At 36.7% G+C, this 17435-nt stretch overlaps 1 protein-coding gene and 1 long non-coding RNA gene across 12 annotated transcripts in view; one reads left to right on the top strand and one right to left on the bottom strand.

Moving 5' to 3' along the window:
• AOPEP (aminopeptidase O (putative)) overlaps positions 1-17435 on the bottom strand; it is a 567977-nt gene that overhangs the window by 182800 nt on the left and 367742 nt on the right. For all 11 annotated transcript variants that reach the window (XM_069087995.1, XM_069087997.1, XM_069087996.1 and 8 more), the window contains one exon: positions 243-303. In XM_069087995.1, the coding sequence (XP_068944096.1) occupies positions 243-303 (61 nt within the window). The remainder of the gene's footprint in view (positions 1-242; positions 304-17435) is intronic.
• LOC138161153 (uncharacterized) overlaps positions 1-17435 on the top strand; it is an 86578-nt gene that overhangs the window by 42280 nt on the left and 26863 nt on the right. Inside the window, exon 2 of the long non-coding RNA XR_011168291.1 lies at positions 9058-9319. This is a non-coding gene — a long non-coding RNA (uncharacterized lncRNA). The remainder of the gene's footprint in view (positions 1-9057; positions 9320-17435) is intronic.

Below are 17435 nucleotides of genomic sequence, written 5' to 3'. Positions count from 1 at the left end.
AAAGGACAAATGGTTCACTCTGTATCCCTATACAAAGGACAGCATGGTAATTATACCACCTTTTCATATTGTACCGCCTTACTGAACGCACAGCGTCACTTAAATAGCCGGCCAGTGGTCCTCCCCTTGGTAGGCAGGTTGAAATGAAATTTATTGCCACCGTAATCCTAACAGTATGTTAAATAGAAATCTGTAAATCACTCTGTACAGATGCTTTTAAGAACATACAAGTAGGGGGTTACCTTTGGTATTCCAGAAGCATCAAGCCAGTTCTGAAAGATATCTTCTACAGACAGGCCAAGCCTTTAAAAAAAAAAAAATCAAAGGATTAAACAGCAACTATACTTTGCTTTCTCATGAAATGTTCCCTCTTGCCCAGTCAAATAATGGAACCAGACATTTTCCAAAGAAATATATACTCTTGGCAAAAAAAGCAGCCAATTCTGCAGAATAAACAGTGGTTTATAATGTGCTTTTATTAAACCTACATTCTTTTTAGTTAATCTCCATAGATTGACATTGAAGTTGACATTTAAAGGCATATCATATTTGTCCTTTAAATAATTTTCATGTTTATGAAAGGCAAAGTAAAGAAAGTAGCAAGTTAATAGTTTTATATATATATATGAATATATACATATATGCACACACATGTATCTAAGAATGTACATATGTATGTATGGCATAAAAGTTAAGAACAGGTGTTCCCAAGTAAGATTTTTTTTTTTGCTTTTTGGAGAGGGAAGGCAGGGCAATTGGGGTTAAGTGACTTGCCCAAGGTCACATGGCTAGTTTTTGGGTGTGGGTTAAGTGTCTGAGGCTGGATTTGAACTCAGGTCCTACTGACTGTAAGACCAGTGCTCTATTCACTGTGCCACCTAGCTGCCCCCCAAGTAAGATTTTTGTGGAAAGAATTTTCTGGCTTATGTTTTATTTTTGAAAGATTTAAAAGTATTACATCTTTTTTTTTAAATAAACTTTTATTGGCGTCTTTTGCTTTTATACTGCCTAGATTTTCCCCTATTTTCCTCTCTCCCCATCCCTAAGCATTATCTCTTATAACAAAGATTTTGCTTTTGAGAAAATGAGGAAGATGAAAAACTTAATCAATACATACATATATACATATATGTATATGAAATGGGATGTTAAATGTAATGTTCCACACCCACATACTCCCAACCCCCATCTTTGCAAAGCAGTGAGAAGAGGTATCTTCTTACATCTATTTTTTGGGTCAAGCTTATTCTTTATAATTTTGGAATATTTGTTTTAAATTGTTTGGGGAGTGTATCTTCTTTCTACTTACATTATTGTAATTATTGTGTGTCTGGTTTTCATCAGTTCATATAAGTCTTTCCATGATTCTCTGTATTTATAATGTTCATCTTTTCTTATACCACAGTAATATTCCATTACATCAGGGATTCTCAACATTTTTATCTATCATGGACCATTACTCATTTGGCAGTCCAGAGAAGCCTATGAACCCTTTCTCAGAACAATGTCTTTAAATGAATAAATAAAATAGAATTGATTAGAAAGGAAACAAATAATACTGAAATAGTTATAAAATATATTAAGAAAATAAAAGTTCATGTACCCCAGGTGAAGAACTTCTACATTCCATCCATGTACCTCAGTTTAACGAGCCATTCCTCCAACTAATGGGTATTTACTTTGATTTAAGTATTTTGATATCACAAAAAGTGTCATAAGGAAGTTAGGTGAACTACACTGAGGGAGAAGCCTCAGACTAGGTAGACTAGTTTTAAGACTCAAGCCTCATATACTTATTAGGCATATGTGACGTGGGCAATTAATTTAACCTCCATCAGATGCGGTTTCTTCATCTGTAAAATGGGAATAATAGTAGCTCCTTATCTCCCAAGGTTGTTGTGGGGATATAAAGAGGCATCTGTAAATTGCTTTGCAGATGTGTATGTGTGTCTGTCTGTCTAAACCTTTTGCTATTTATGGAGCCTTTCTTTTTTTCAATGCCCTCTTTGGGGTATACCCCTCCCATGAGTCCTGGGCATGGAAATTTTAGCCATTTTATTTACATAATTCCTGTTTTCCAGAATGATCAATTCACAATCCTGTCAATGATGCATTTGTGCACCAACTTTCCACAACTCCTTCAACATTGACTCTTCTGATCAAAAAGCAACTAAATTAATGAGATACTTAAAAAAAAATCGTTGGAGGTGCTGTAAGAATGAAAAACTGGATACCGATTTGGTGAGCACTAGAATTAAGTCTGAGCTATCTTATATGTATAACTTGAAAATGTCCTTAGACTAAAGCAAGTAAAAATAATAACAATAACACTTGAGGGCCAACTCAGATGTGAGAACTACTAAACAGATCCTGCTTTCACTGACTCTGTTTCTAACATTAGCACCTGTTATAGAATCACTGAATTCTAAAGCCTGGAGTGACTATACAGCTCATTTTGTACATATGACTCATTTTGTCTACTTGGACTCTGATTCAGGAAGAACATTCCCACTTGTTATATCTTAATCTCCAATCATCTAAAAGGTCTTTGCTTTCATGAACTGCTGACATGAATAATCCTTAAAATTAATTAGTATCCAATATATTCAAATTGTTCCATTGTTTCTTCCTTTGATAAAATCTAACTTGCAGAATCCTGGGAGGATCGCAAAGTGAGGGGTGTCCTAGGGGCAATTCTTAGTGCCTCCAACCCCCAAAATATGAGTAAAGACTCCAAAATGCCAAAGATTCAACAATTATATAAAAACTAAAAACGGGGGAAAAAAACCATAAAAGGGTAATTCTTGAAGAAAAAAATAACTGAAGACTGACTCATCAACCCAGTACTCCTGATGAGATACTCCCCCAGCTTCTTCCTTCTCTCCCTCAATTCCCATCTAGCCTGAGGAGGCCCTGCAGTGATTTTAGGGACCTGCTTTCTTTTGGAAGTTGATACCTTGATAGGGATCTATGGGAAACCTCCCTTCCAAGGGCAGTGGCTCTGGGCACTAGCACCTTCTCCCACCCTTGTACCTCATCTAACCCAGTGGAGTGGGGTGACCCTAGGAAGCAAACCCTTCCTGTCTGCTGCAGTTTTACATACCAATGTTCAGTTATTCTCTTGGCAATCCCGAGGGACCTAACTTTGCGGGTGAGCTGCAGTCAGTGAAGGTAACAATCCCAGAGGCTAGAGAAGTAGGAGGGGGTGGGGCTGAGGAGGAGAATGTAGTCTGGGAGAGATGGATGAGGAAGAGAGAGAAGAGCGGGAGTGCAGGACGAGGTACAGTTTGGGTTTTGTTTTTTTAACAGATCACTGGATTAGAAAGCAAGCGGCATCATGGGGACGGGGGAAAAGAGAGCAGAGAAAAGGCAGATGCACCTGAACTCCAAAGCCCCTCTGAACACCTTTAAATAAGGTCATAATACAACTTCTGGAGCAGCAGAAACCCTAGAAGGACAGGCTGAAAAATCTTCCAGCCAAAGCCAACTTAGAGGATGAGCAGCAAAGCTCTGCTGCTCCGGGAGGGCGCAGGTTCCAGCCGAGCTCCAGCACAGACCCAACCTGGGCAAACCAGGAGCAGGTCTTGGGAGCCACTGTCTCAGCAGCAGCAATGGCTGTTTCTGGAGCTCTCACCCCACAGATGATAAGGGGCCACACAAGTGGCCAGATGGAGGTTACAGGGGTCTCTTTGCTAGCACTGAACTACTCTGCTGCTTTGCCCATACTCAGGTCTGGGCTGCAGTGTTGGGTGGCAGTCCCAGGGCAAGGAGGGGCACAACAGAGCTTGTGGCTGTAGTGGAGAGGGGACCCTCCTCACAGTACCAGAGCAGAAAAGAGTGTTTGTGGTCTGTCACAGACCAGAGCACAGGTCAGGAGAGGAGTAAATACATTGCTCCTCAGATCATAACTCCTTGGAAGAACTGAAAACTTACAGGACCCCAGAAGTAGCTCTAAAATCAGCTGAACAAAATCCCTGAAGCTTGGGACAATGTACCCACCATCCTGGAAGGAGAGCCCTACTTTAACAAAGAGGTAAAAGTCAAGAAATAGGCTAGGAAAATGAGCAAATGGAAAAATCTGACCACAGAAAGTTACTATGTAGACAAGAAAAATCAAAATACCCACTCAGAAGAAGATAAAGTCAAAGCTCCTATATCCAAAGCCTCCAAGAAAAACATCAATTGGTCTCAGGCCATGGAAGAGCTCAAAAATATTTTGAAAATCAAGTAAGAGAAGTAGAAGAAAAATTGATAAGAGAAATGAAAGTGATGCAATAAAATTATGAAAAGCAAGTCAACAACTTGGTAAAGGAGACACAGAAAAATAGTGAAGAAAATAACATCTTAAAAAAAAGACTAGGTCAAATCATAAAAAAGGCACAAAAAGCCAATGAGGAGAAGAAGGCCTTGCAAAGTAAAATTGACCAAACAGAAAAAGAGGTATAAAAGCTCATTGAAGAAAATAATTCCTTAAAAATTAGAATGGAGCAAATGGCCACTAATGACTTTATGAGAAATCAAGAAGCGACAAAACTAAACCAAAAGAATGAAAAAATAGAAGACAATGTGAACTATCTCATTGGAAAAGCAATTGACCTTAAAACAGATCCAGGAGAGATCATTTAAAAGTTATTGGACTACCTGAAAGTCATAGTCAAAAAAAGAGCCTAGATATCATCTTTCAAGGAATTATCAAGGAAAACTTCCCCAATATTCTAGAACCAGAGAGGATAAAACAGAAATTGAAAGAATCCATCTTCTGAGAGAGATCCCAAAAATGAAAACTCCCAAGAACATTGTAGCCAAATTCCAGAGCTCCTGGGTCAAGGAGAAAATATTGCAAGCAGCCAGAAAAAAAAATAATTCAAGTATTGAAGACTCACAGTCTGGATAACACAAGATTTAGCAGCTTTTACATGAAAGGATCAGAGGGTTTAGAATATGATATTCTGGAGGGCAAAAGAGCTAGGATTACAACCAAGAATCACCTACCTAGCAAAACTGAGTACAATACTTCAGGGGAAAAAATGGTCATTCAATGAAATAGAGAACTTTCAAACATTCTTGATGAAAAGACCAGAGCTGAATAGAAAATTTGATTGTCAAATACAAGACTCAAGGGAAGCATAAAAAGGACAGACAGGAAAGGGAAATCATAAGGGATCTAATCAGGTTAAATTGTTTATATTCCTACATGGGAAGATTATACTTGTAACTCATAAGACCTTTCTCATTATTAGTGTATTTAGAAGGAGATACATAGACAGAGGGCACAGGTGTTAGCTGAACATGAAAGGATGATATCTAAAAAATAAAATTAAGGGGTGAGAAGAATGTAGTGGGAGAAAGTGAAAGGGGCAGGCAGAATGAGGTAAATTATGTCACATAAAAAGAGTAAAAAAAAGTTTTTACAATGGAGGTGAATGGGGGGAGATGAGGGGGAGTGAGTGAACTTTACTCTCATCAGAACTGGTTCAAAGAGGGAATAACATACACACTCAGTCGGGAATAGAAATCTATCTTACCTTACAGAAAAGTAGAGGGAGAGTGGATAAGAAAAGGGGGGAGGTGGTAGAAGTGAGGATGGATTGGGGGAGGGGGTAGTCAGAAGCAAAAAGCTTGTGAGGAGGGACAAGGTGAAAACAGAGAGAGATGAATAAATGGGGTAGGGGAGTAGGGTGGAAGGAAATGCTGTTAGCAATAATAACAAAAAAAATTGAAGCAAGTTTCGCTGAGAAAAGCCTTATTTTTCAAACATACTGAGAACTGAGTTGAATTTATGGAAATAAAAGCCATTCCTCAAATGATAAATTATCAAAAGATCTGAACAGATTTTAGATGAAGTAATCAAAGCTATCTATAGTCACATGAAAAAAATGCCCTAACTCACTATTTTTTGGAGAAATGCAAATGAAAACAATTCTGAGGCACTACCTCATACCTATCAGATTAGCTAATAGCACAGAAAAGGAAAATGACAAATGTTGGAGAGTATGTGAGAAAAATGAGACATTAATGTACTGCTGGTGGAGTTGTGAACTGATTCAAATATTCTATATAGCAATTTGGAACTCTGCCCAAAGGGCTAGAAAACCATGCATACTTTTTGACCTAGCAATACTTCTACTGAACTTGTATCCCAAAAGAGATAAAAAAACAAAAAGGAAAAGGACCTATATGTACAGAAGTATTTATAGCAGCTCTTTTCTGGTGGCAAAAAAATGGAAATTGAGGGGATGCCCATCAATAAACTGGGGAACAGTCAAACAAATTGTGGCATGTGATTATGATGGAATACTATTATGCTCTAAGAAATGTTGAGCAGCATGCTCTCAGAAAAAGACTTACATGAGCTGATGCAAAGTGAAATGTATTGTGTACAATGTAACAGCAATATTGTAAGATGATCACCTGTGAATGACTTACTTATTCTCAGCAAAACAATGACAAGATAACTTAAATACTTATGATGAAGAGTGCTATCCATTCCCAGAGAAAGAACTTAAGGTGTCTGAATACAGATTGAAATATACTTTTATTACTTTATTTTTCTTGAGCTTTTTTTGGGGGGGATTATATTTTCATAACATGACTAATATGGAAATGTTTTGCATGACTACATATATATAACCTATATTGAATTGCTTGCCTTCTCAATGAGGGGGGGAAGACTGGGGAAGGAGGAAATGGGAGAATTTGGAACTCAAATCTTTAAAAATGAATGTTAAAAATTGTTTTTACATGTAATTGGGGAAAAATTAAATAGTAAATAAGTACTATAATCACAGACATTTCCCCTAAGAAATCTATGAAGAGAGTGCCAATAGCTATTAAAAGAATGATTTATTGATATTAACTATATTTTCTTTATGCCCATTTTGTGCGTTTATCTAAGAAAAGATTTAGTGAGTCCATGTTATAGTTTAAAAGAATTTCCTTTGGAAAATAATTTTTCTAAAATGCAAATTATTGAGTACTTTTTGGAATAACTGGTTTGGGAATCAGTGAAGTAGTACCACATTCTAAGTTCTAAGGTACAAATCTTATGCATGATATAGATAACCTTTCCCTTGAACACCATGTTTTATTCAAATTTTAGATGATATGGAAGTTATTTTCAATGTGTGTGTATACATATACACATGTATGTATGTATTGTTTAGCACAGCATTTGATCCAAATTCTTCCTACTGCAAGGTCTTATCTGCCAGTCTAAGGTAAGAGTGATTATCTCTCAAAGTTTCATGCATGCAGTATTTTTGAAATGAATGTAACTGTATAGGAAGAGAGGTGATTCCCAATAATAAGTCAAGATTGGTGGCATCTATGTACCATCAATTAATTTCTGATAAAAGTGCTAAACATTCAAAGAGCTATGTCTAGACTTGCACAGAAAATCTACTCATTTATTCAGATATTTAATAGGGTATGAGAGCTGAATAGAAATCTAAGAAATTGATTAGATCATCCAATGCCTTCATTTGAAAGTAGAAGAAACTGAGGCATTAGCTGACTTTCTCAAAGTCATCCTGGTATTAAGTGGCAGAACTTGGACTCAAATCCAGGTCCCCTGAGACTTTCACTTTATCACACTGGTTTCCATATCATCCAACTAGACCCAAAGGGAGAGTAGATTTTGCCAGTAGTAAAATTAATAGATTTACATTACTTCTTTTTCTTTCCTGTGGTGGAGGTATTAACAATCACTGAAGTTGAGGGAAGAAACAAAGGTCCTGGATAGCAAGATAATTGATGAGATATAGGATGTCCTGGGAGCAAAGGGGGTGGTGATAGTATAAAAGAGAAGAAATGGAGGAAAGAAAGTTGTTGAATGAACTTAAATTGGGGTCTAGGCTTAATATTGTTTAGGTAGTAGCAGCTCCCAGTAACCAACTTCAATATCTAAAATGCTACTTGAGTAAGATGAATGACTGACCTAATCATCCCATTGAAATTCTGTAGAGGGTGGCAAGGCAGATCAGAAGTTTCATTGGGAAAACCTCCTTTACTTCTAGGACTAATAACTTATGTTTCTGCAACATTCTGTGACAATATGGCCTCCATTAGTCTATGAAATGTGGCACAGACAAGAGAGATCCTATAAAAGAGACTACTCAGTGTCTCCCCCTGGTATCAAGACATATATTCTTCTTGGACTATAGATGGTGGCACAGGAGAAAATCTATTAAAGTTCCTTAGCTATGAAGACATCAATCATTTCATCCATGACAGTTTTTTCATGAATAAATTATTGAAAAGTTGTATTAAATAAATAAATAAAATCAGTGCAGCCAGGAAGAATGAGAAAGAAAGTGACAAAACCCAAGTACAAAGGTTTTTGGGAACAATTCTCTCAACCTTACTGGGGGGAGGGTGTCTCCCCAGTCCTTTCAGGATTAGTCTCCAAGATGAAGCCTAGGGAGGAAATAAAGTCAGTTATAGAGAAGATGATGAAGCCAAATAAGCTTGACTACAGGGGCCTGTTAGAATCTCTCTTTGTCCTTTGAAGGACACCAACCTCCAAGTGGAAGTGTGAAAGACCTGAGCAGCTGGTTGCTTGTTGTCCTTTGCTCTCGAAGAGGACCAAAATGAGATCACTCTGCTAGAGTCAAGCTTCAATGTGTCCGACTGTGGCTGATCAGACCAATAAGAGCTGGGAATGCTCTACCACAGGTTGGGCACAAATAGTCCGTGTGAACGTTTGGGGAGGATTCTCCAAATTGGTGCATCCTTCATTTCCTTTGAGCCGTTTTAATTCTGATTTGCTCATAGAGCACAGCACCTTCTCTGATGTGGGCACATCATGCTGAGGGGTCCTGTGCCAGTGTCTCCCATATCACACAATCAATTCCAAAGTTCTTGAGAGTGTCCTTGTATCACTCCTTCTGACCACTGTGTGAACACCTGCCTTGTGTTGAGTTCTCCAGTCTTATTGGCAAATGTATGTTTTGAATTCAAACAATGTGGTCAACCCACTGGGCTCTCTGAAGCAAAGGTTGAATGCTTGGCAGTTTAGTTCAAGTAAGAACTTCTGTATCTGGTACCTTATCTTGCCAGGTGATCTTCAGGATCTTCCTAAGACAATTCAAGTGGAAGCAATGAGTTTCCTGGCCTGGCGCTGGTAGACTGTCCAGGTTTCACAGGCACACAACAATGAGGTCAGCACAACGGCTCTGCAGACCTTCAGTTTGGCAGTCAGTCTACTACCTCTTCTCTCCCACACTTTCCTTCAGAGCCTCCCAAACACTGAGCCTGCTCTGGAAATGTGTGCATCAACCTCATTATCAATGTGAGCATCTCTGGAAAGTACACTGCCAAGGTAAGTGAACTTATCTATAGCAATCAAAACTTCTCCATTTGCTGTAACCAATGGCTCCATGTATGGAACAACCCTGCACACAGGTACTGCAGGCCATAGGGTCATTTCTCACTGGAAGCAGCAGCAGGATTTGGCAGCTCCCTGGGTGTCTGGGCAGCCTTTTAAGGATAGCACTGATCACCTCCTGGTGTGAGGAAGGGACTAGAAAAAGTGCCCGAAAAAGTGTCTGCCTGACCTGATTAGTGTGGCAGGCAGGGAATTCCACTCTGTGGTCGAAACACAAAAAAAAGTGCAAAAACATCTGCAAAGAGGATTCTGCTCAGGATGAGCATGTGGAATGTGCACACACTTATAGACAACACAAAATCCAGTAGACCTGAAAGACTAACAGCTCTAGTTGCAAGAGAACTCAGCAGGAATCACCTCTAAATAGCAGCCCTGAGTGAAACAAGGCTGGTGAGGGAAGGCCAGTTCACCTAATTGGAGCTGGATACTGGTTTTTTGAAAATCCATCTCAATGGGCAAGTACTTGGCAACAAAAGAAATTAAACCAAAATACCCCCAAGAAAGAAAAGGACACAAAGGAGCAAGTTAAAAAAAAACAAACAAAACAAAACAAAAAATCCCTTTAGAAAGTTTCAGAAGAGCAATGAAAATATTTAAGTGAGAATATCAAAGAAATAATCACAGAAATTAGCAGCCTTAAGAAATATGGGAGACTACAGAATTTAGAACGAAAGTCAGAACCTTCTCTGAAAAAGAAAATGAAAGAAAAAATTCAGATGCAGAAAGGAAAATGAATAAAAACATCAGGAGAACACACAAGAACACTACAAAACAAGAATACACTTTAAGGTAAAATATGAAAAGTTAATCTAAGGGCAAAAAAGACCATGAAAAAGAAAATGTGATTATTGAACAAACAAATCTCAAAAGAATTGCAAATTATTAACAAGTATCTGAAAGATTATTCCTTATTAATAAAAGGAGAAAATCAAATCTCATAACCAGAAAATTGGCAAAGATGACAAAAGTTGGTAATAGACAACTTTGTAAGGGATGTAGAAAGTGAAGCACACTAATACTCAGTTTGTAAAGTTATGAATTGGTGCATTGTGGAAAACAATTTGTAATTATGAAAAAAAGTGACTGTTTATAGTTTTGACTCTGAGACTCCTCCATTAGGCACATACTCCAAGAAGGTCAGTGATAAAAAAAAAAGTCCCATATTACTTCAAAATAATTATAGAAGCATTTTTTAAGCAGCAAAGAACTAGAAAGAAAATAGATGCCCATGAACTGGAGAATGGCTAAATAAAGTTGTGGTACCTGAATATAACAGCATATTATAGCTTTTAAAAAATTAATAAATATGATGAATACAAAGAAACATGGAAAGGCATATTAACTGATGTAAAGTGAAGTAAGCAGAACAAGAAAAATAATATATACTAAGACTACAATAGTGTAAGTAAAAAGAGCTACTTGCTCTGAAATGATAATGACCAAACTTGGCCTAAAGAAGAAACATGATGAGATATCTCTTCACCTTTCAGAAATGAGGGACTATGACTCTATTCATATATATGTTTAGTCTTTTTTAATGTCTTAGTTTTGCTGAACTTTCCTCCTTTTTTTTTTGTTTTAACAAATGTCTCTCTGTGGAGGGGTGGAGAATATGATGTATCAATTTAATTATTTTTTAAACATAAATACCATACTCTATTGGTGAGGGACAGCAAAGTATAGATTGAGATTATCTATAGAACATCAACAGAAAGAAACTTCAAGTTTAATTCCACAAGAAACATTCCACTCAAATCTCAGAACTACAACATGAAAGAATGAATGTTGCAAGCAGCCAGGAAAAAAAATCCTTCAGGTTTCAAGGATAACCAATAACAGGATTATTATAACAAATAACAGGATTATTCCACTATTATAAAAATCAAAGGAAAAAACTTGACATATGATAATATGAAGAGTAAAGAATATCAGCTGCCTCTGAAAAATAATGTACCATGCAAAGGAATGCCTAAGCATCAAGTAAAGTTCCATGTTTGGCAAAAGGGGAAGACTTAAATAACTCCATCAAAAGAACCCAATGGTATAGCCATCAGGAAGGGCATGTTTCAGCATCATTCTGAAATGATGCCATAGCAAAATTAGAGGAGGTGGGACAAAAGGTCTTTAAAAAACTCTATTTTGGGGTGAAGGGAGAGAAAGTTTAACACTTCAGGATATCAGCTTCTACAAGGCAGGAAAATGTATCTCAGTATTAATTTTCTCTAGGGAAGAAGGAAATGGAGCTACAAATTAGAAGAGGTGGGTGGGGAACATAAATTCAAAGCTAAATAAAGAGGGAAAAGGTAAAAAAATAAAGAGTTGAGACCTCTGGGTTAAATTTATAGAATATATCTTAATGTATCCCATTGTACTAAGAATTAAGATTCTTAGGAATAGAACAGAATATTTTAGGAATAACATTCCTAGAATAGATAGCCTAGAAGGGGAAAGGCATAAGAAAGGGGATTTAATGAAAACAAAACTTCCTAGAAAAGAGACATTTACAAATATATATCACTAAAACAGATAATGGCCCAGGCAAGGAATAAATATATATTCTTTTCTGAACTGAGAAAGGGAAGAAGCAGTGTTTCCCTGAGGCTGTGATAAGAACACAACCTGTTAGAGCCTAGAGGATTCCTGACCCTGTATACACCCCAGCAAAGCTTTAAAATATGCCACTTAAAAAAAAATAAGGAAAATCACTAGTAGACTCCTGTCCCCAGCACATGGACACACAGAAAAAATGGCTGGAATCCTACAGGCACTCTGAAATAGATGGAATGTGTGGTGCAAATCCTTGTTAATTAGAGAGTAGCTCTCAGTGAAGCACAAGAAAGGGGTGGCTTGGGAACCAAGCAATGTCTCTTGAGGAAGTGGTCTAAGCCCAGTGGCAAGAGAAAGGCCCAAGGCAGAGGTTAACTTATGGGTGTTCCTGGAGTTTCAGGGAAGGACCCCAATACAAAGGCAGCCCTAAATCCAACAGAATCAGGGCAGTGGGAGGAAGCCCTAGGCAAAGTCTAACACAATGGCCAGGGGGTTACCCTAGGTAAGAACCAAGCAAGGGGTGATCTCAGAGTTAAAAAAAAAAGGCATTATATTTTAAAGCAGTTTGCTCCAACTTTCTTTAGAGAATGATAACACTTAGAGATTAGGCACTTCAATTCGAGCCCAGAGTAAGGATGACCTGGAGTTCTGTGGCAAGAGTCAAGCTTCACAGCAAGCACAAGGGGAGAGGGGCACTATGAATTCCAATGAAGGGAACGGCCCTGAGCCAGTGGCAACAGGAGAGGGGTCCTGTGAAGAAGCTGACTCTCTTCCCAAGAGTCTCCATAGCATCATGAGAAAAAGGCTTCAGAAACAGGGCTACCTGGAGCCTTGTAATAGTGGAAGAAAGGCCCTAAACAATTTCCAGGTAGCCCTGGCCCAACTCAGCATCCAGGCAATTTGAGCCTGAACCATAGCAGGAGACAAGGCCAAACAATTCTTATGGAAGGAGGGTGCTAGTCTTCACAACAGATCTCAGGACCCTGCCATTCAAGAGAGCAGGGGACTCTACCTCCCCTTGAACAAGATACTAAGGCTGAAAAGAGGAGCAAACCTATAAGGAAATACTTTGGGCTAAGAGATGCTCATTGGACAATCATCAAGAAAAAGAACACTGCCACAACAAAATCAAGTAGGTCCTTAGAGGAAAAAAATATATACAGGTCACAAGGATTACAAAAATACCTGTGAGGAATGCAGTGAGAGTTTTAAAAATGACAGAGATAAGGAGGAAAGAATGGCAAGGAGAAATGATACATTAGAATAGATGTTGGGAAACCTTACCCAAGAACAGAATGTTCTGAAAATTAGAATGGGCCAAAGAGCAAAACAATTCAGTGAAAAAATAAATGTTAAAAGAAAAATTTTAAATTAAAAAAATGTGTGAAATATAAAAAAACAAGTAGCCTGGAAAACAGGTCAAGAAGCAATGAGCTAAGAATTATAGGATTATCTGAAAATTATGACCATAAATACCATATTTTAAGAAATTATGTACAAATACTGTCTGAATCACTTAGAACCAGAGAACAAAATGACAATAGAAAGGATAGTAACATCCTAAAAGAAATCTGAAAATGAAAACTCCCAGAAAAGTCATAGCCAAAAACCAGAGCTTCTAATTCAAAGAATAAAATACCACACACCACCAAAAACAAAGCGGTCAAATACCGAGAAACCACAGTTAAGATCACACAAGACTTGCTAGCCTTCACTATGAGGATATAGAGAGTTTGGAATATGGTACTCCAAAAGGCAAGAGATAAGGATGTACAACTAATGATATCTTGTCTGGCAAAACTAAGTATAATTCTATAGGAGGAAAAAATGGATCTTTAATGAAAGAGAATATTTCTAAGCATTACTAAGAAGCTATAACTAGGTAGACATTTTGAAATAAAAATGCAAAAGCCAAACAAAACATAAAAAGGATAGACACCTGTTTGTACAACTGGAATGGAATTTGTGTAGAAGACTGGTTTACATGCTAACAGAGAGATAAGAAACAAATGTCTTAGCAGAAAAATATAAAAATAACATAGAGCTTGTGGGTGATTTTTCTGTTTTGAAGGTCTCAGAAGACAGAAATGAGAGAAACAAGGGGCTAAGCTGGGGAAGAAAGGAATAGAAAAGGAAGGAAAAACACTATCACATAACAGAGTTTTTATGAGTATTTAAACATGGAGGGAATGAGTCTCCAATGAACCACACTTTAATTTGAAACTGATGAAGGAAGGTTGAACACAATGACACAAATCCCCACCCATCCACAAAAACACATATAAAGATTTTGGTATAGAAATATTTTGCATAAGGAAAGCAAGAGAGAACTGGGACAAAGTTTGGGGAGGGATTTGAGAGATAGATAAGATATGATTGGTAAGAAAATAGTCATGCAAAACAGACTCCAGTGATGAGGATGGAAGGTCAAGGTCAAGGGGGGAAATTAAAAGAAAAGGAAGAAAAAGCAAAAGCCTAAGATTAAGGGCAAAGAAGAAGAAAAAGGCTGCAATAGAGTAGAAACAGGCCATTTCATTTAGAGACCATAAGTATAAGGCAAACTCCCTCTCTTTTATTATCTTATTTGTAAAGAGGTGTGGTGACAAAGGGAAGAAAAAATGCAAGCATTCAGAATGGAGGGCAGCATACAATTAGGATTCATAACTATGAATGAGACTTGGATAAAATGACTCATAAAATGGAAGAAAATAGTAGTAAGGTTTAGAGAACATAATCCTACAATCTATTGCTTATAAGAATTAAAATGAGGGGTTGGAACAAAACTTATCAAGCTTCAGATAAACTCAAATATGTGTAGAAATTGTGATTTCAGATAAGACTACAGTAAACATAGACATAATAAGAGATAAGTAGGAAAACTGCATCATGCTTAATGGCACCACATATAACAAATCAATTTGAATACTTGACATATACGCACCAAATAGCATAGCATCTAAAAAATAAAAAGCTAATCAAATTAGAGTAAGAAACAGATAATAAAATTATAATAATGAAGGGTATCAATAAATCCCTTTCAGACTTAGCAAATCTAAATAAAGGATAAAAAGGTATAATTTAAGGATCTGAATAGAATTTAAAAAAAATTAGAAATGACATACCTAATAATTACTGATAATCTAATTTAACTCAATTATTCAGTGCTGTACTAATGAAACTACAAAAGGATTATTTTATTGAGCTAGAAAAATAATAATAAAATTTTTATGAAGAACCAAACGGTCAAGAATGTCAAGAAAAAAAAGAGGGAAGGAATACAATCTCTCAGTATAACTGAGATCTGTATCAGAACATATTAGGTACTCAGCATATAGAAGGAAACAAACACAGCTCCCTAGGGTTGGATAAATCTAAATACTCCAGTTACCAAGGCAAAGACTCACCTAGAAAGCAGTTTGACAGAAATATATCTAACATTGTATACCAAGATAAATACCAAAACATACATGACTTAGACATGAAAGACATTATAAGCAAATTAGAGGAGCAAGGAAGAAATCACCTTTCAGATTTATGGACAGGAGAAAAATTCATAGCCCTTTGACTTCTTTAAGACTTGGAGAGAAGCAAAAAAGAATAGACAATTTAATTACATAAAATTTTTAAAGGTTTTGTACAAACAAAACCAATGTGTTAATATTAGAATGTAAACAGGTTACTGGGAAACACAATTTTTGCAGCAAATTTTTCTGGTAAAGGTCTCATGTCTTGTGTGTGTGTGTGTGTGTGTGTGAGAGAGAGAGAGAGAGAGAGAGAGAGAGAGAGAGAGAGAGAGAGAGAGAGAGAGAGAGATGGGAAATATTTAAATTTATAAAAGTTAAGAGCCATTTCCTAATAAATAATTGGCTAAAGAATATGATTAGGCAATTTTCAAAGGAGAAATCCAAGTTATCAACAATCACATAACAAAATTTTCCAAATCACTGATACATAGAGAAATGCGATCAAAGCAACTTTTAAGTTCTACCTTATACCCATTAGACTGGTAAAGATGACAAAAGAGAAAAATGGCAAGTGTTGAAGGAGTTACAGGAAAACAGGTATACTAACATACTTCTGGTGAAGCTTGTGTTGGTCCAATCCACATTGGAAAGCAATATGGAGCTACACTCAAAAAGCCTTTGATCTAGTCATACCACTACTAGGTCTATTCCCCAGAGAAATCAAAGAAAGAGGAAAAGGACCCATATTTGTTATGAGAGTTTTCTTTTTTGTTCAATTGTTCAACTTAAAATAGGGTAGCTGGAGGGAGAAATATAAATGCATATAAAATATTTTAAAAGGGAAGAATAAAATTAGAAAAAAGAGATTAATGATATAAGTACAAAATAAGCACAAAAATTGAAAAATTTAATCCACTCCTATTTATGGTTATAATTATTTTTGTTTTTAAAATGTATAAACACACACACATATGCTTTTAAACCAGCATTTTTATATGATGTTTATTTTGTATTTATTCTCCTTTTTTCAACTCCCCTCCTTTCCATTATCTTACTCAGTTCTGAGACCCCTTCACATACTCTGAAAATGTGTCATGTCACTGCTCTGTATCTCTGATGCTTTTTGCATAAGATACTCCTTTGATGGGTTTTCACTGGCTGTCCCCCATGGAATTCTCTTTCCTCATTTTTGACTCTTGGCTTCCCTGGCTTTTTTTAAGTTCCAGTTAAAATTATACTTTCTTCAGGAAGACTTTCCCAATCTTTCTTAATCTTGGTGCTTTCACTCTTGATTTTCTCTAATTTATCCTATATATAGCTTGTTGTACATAGTCATTTACCTGCTGTCTCCTTGAGAACAGGGACTAGTTTTATGTTTGCTTTTTTTGTATCCCCAGAGTTTAGCACAGTGCTTGACACATAGTAGGTTCTTAATAAATGCTTAATTACTGACTTGAGATGCCAGAGAGAGTCATGAAGATCCAGCACTCTGAACCTCAAAGATACTGAGGGGGGAAGGTAATCCCAGGAGAAGGTAGGGTTGACCACCTCAAGGAATAGTGTAACAGGAGATGGAGTCTTGCACTGGCAAAAAGCTCCAATCCAGAAAGTAAATCCAGAGAGATAAGTAAATCAAAGAAAACATTAAGCAGTATCAAAAATTACTGTAAATCTAGAAATCTCCAGAAAGATGAAAGCAATTTTGTAATAACTACATGCAGAAGCTAAAAGGAAGAAAAAACCAGATTTTTCACAAGTACTACATGAATACCTAAAAGAAATGAAGATATTAAAAAAAACCTAAAAGCTATAAAGGTAATTAAATAGCTTAGACACTGTTGGTAGAACTGTGAATGTCTAGTTTGTTGTTTTTTTTTTAACAATTTGGAATTATATGATAAAAGCAACTATTCACAAAAACTGACTTATTGAGTCCAGTGCTGGGCATATATCCCCAAGGAGACCAAAGACAAAAAGATCTAATATAAGGCAAACCATTGGTAGCAGAATTTTTATGGCAGCAAATAACTGGAAACAAA

Source organism: Petaurus breviceps, unplaced genomic scaffold, assembly GCF_028583685.1.
Source record: "Petaurus breviceps papuanus isolate PSGF00001 unplaced genomic scaffold, PetGlider_PUasm1.0 183, whole genome shotgun sequence".
In the NCBI taxonomy this organism is placed as follows: Eukaryota; Metazoa; Chordata; class Mammalia; order Diprotodontia; family Petauridae; genus Petaurus; species Petaurus breviceps.
The sequence above is the reverse complement of the archived record's forward strand: the minus strand, read 5'-3'. Positions and strand labels throughout refer to the sequence as shown.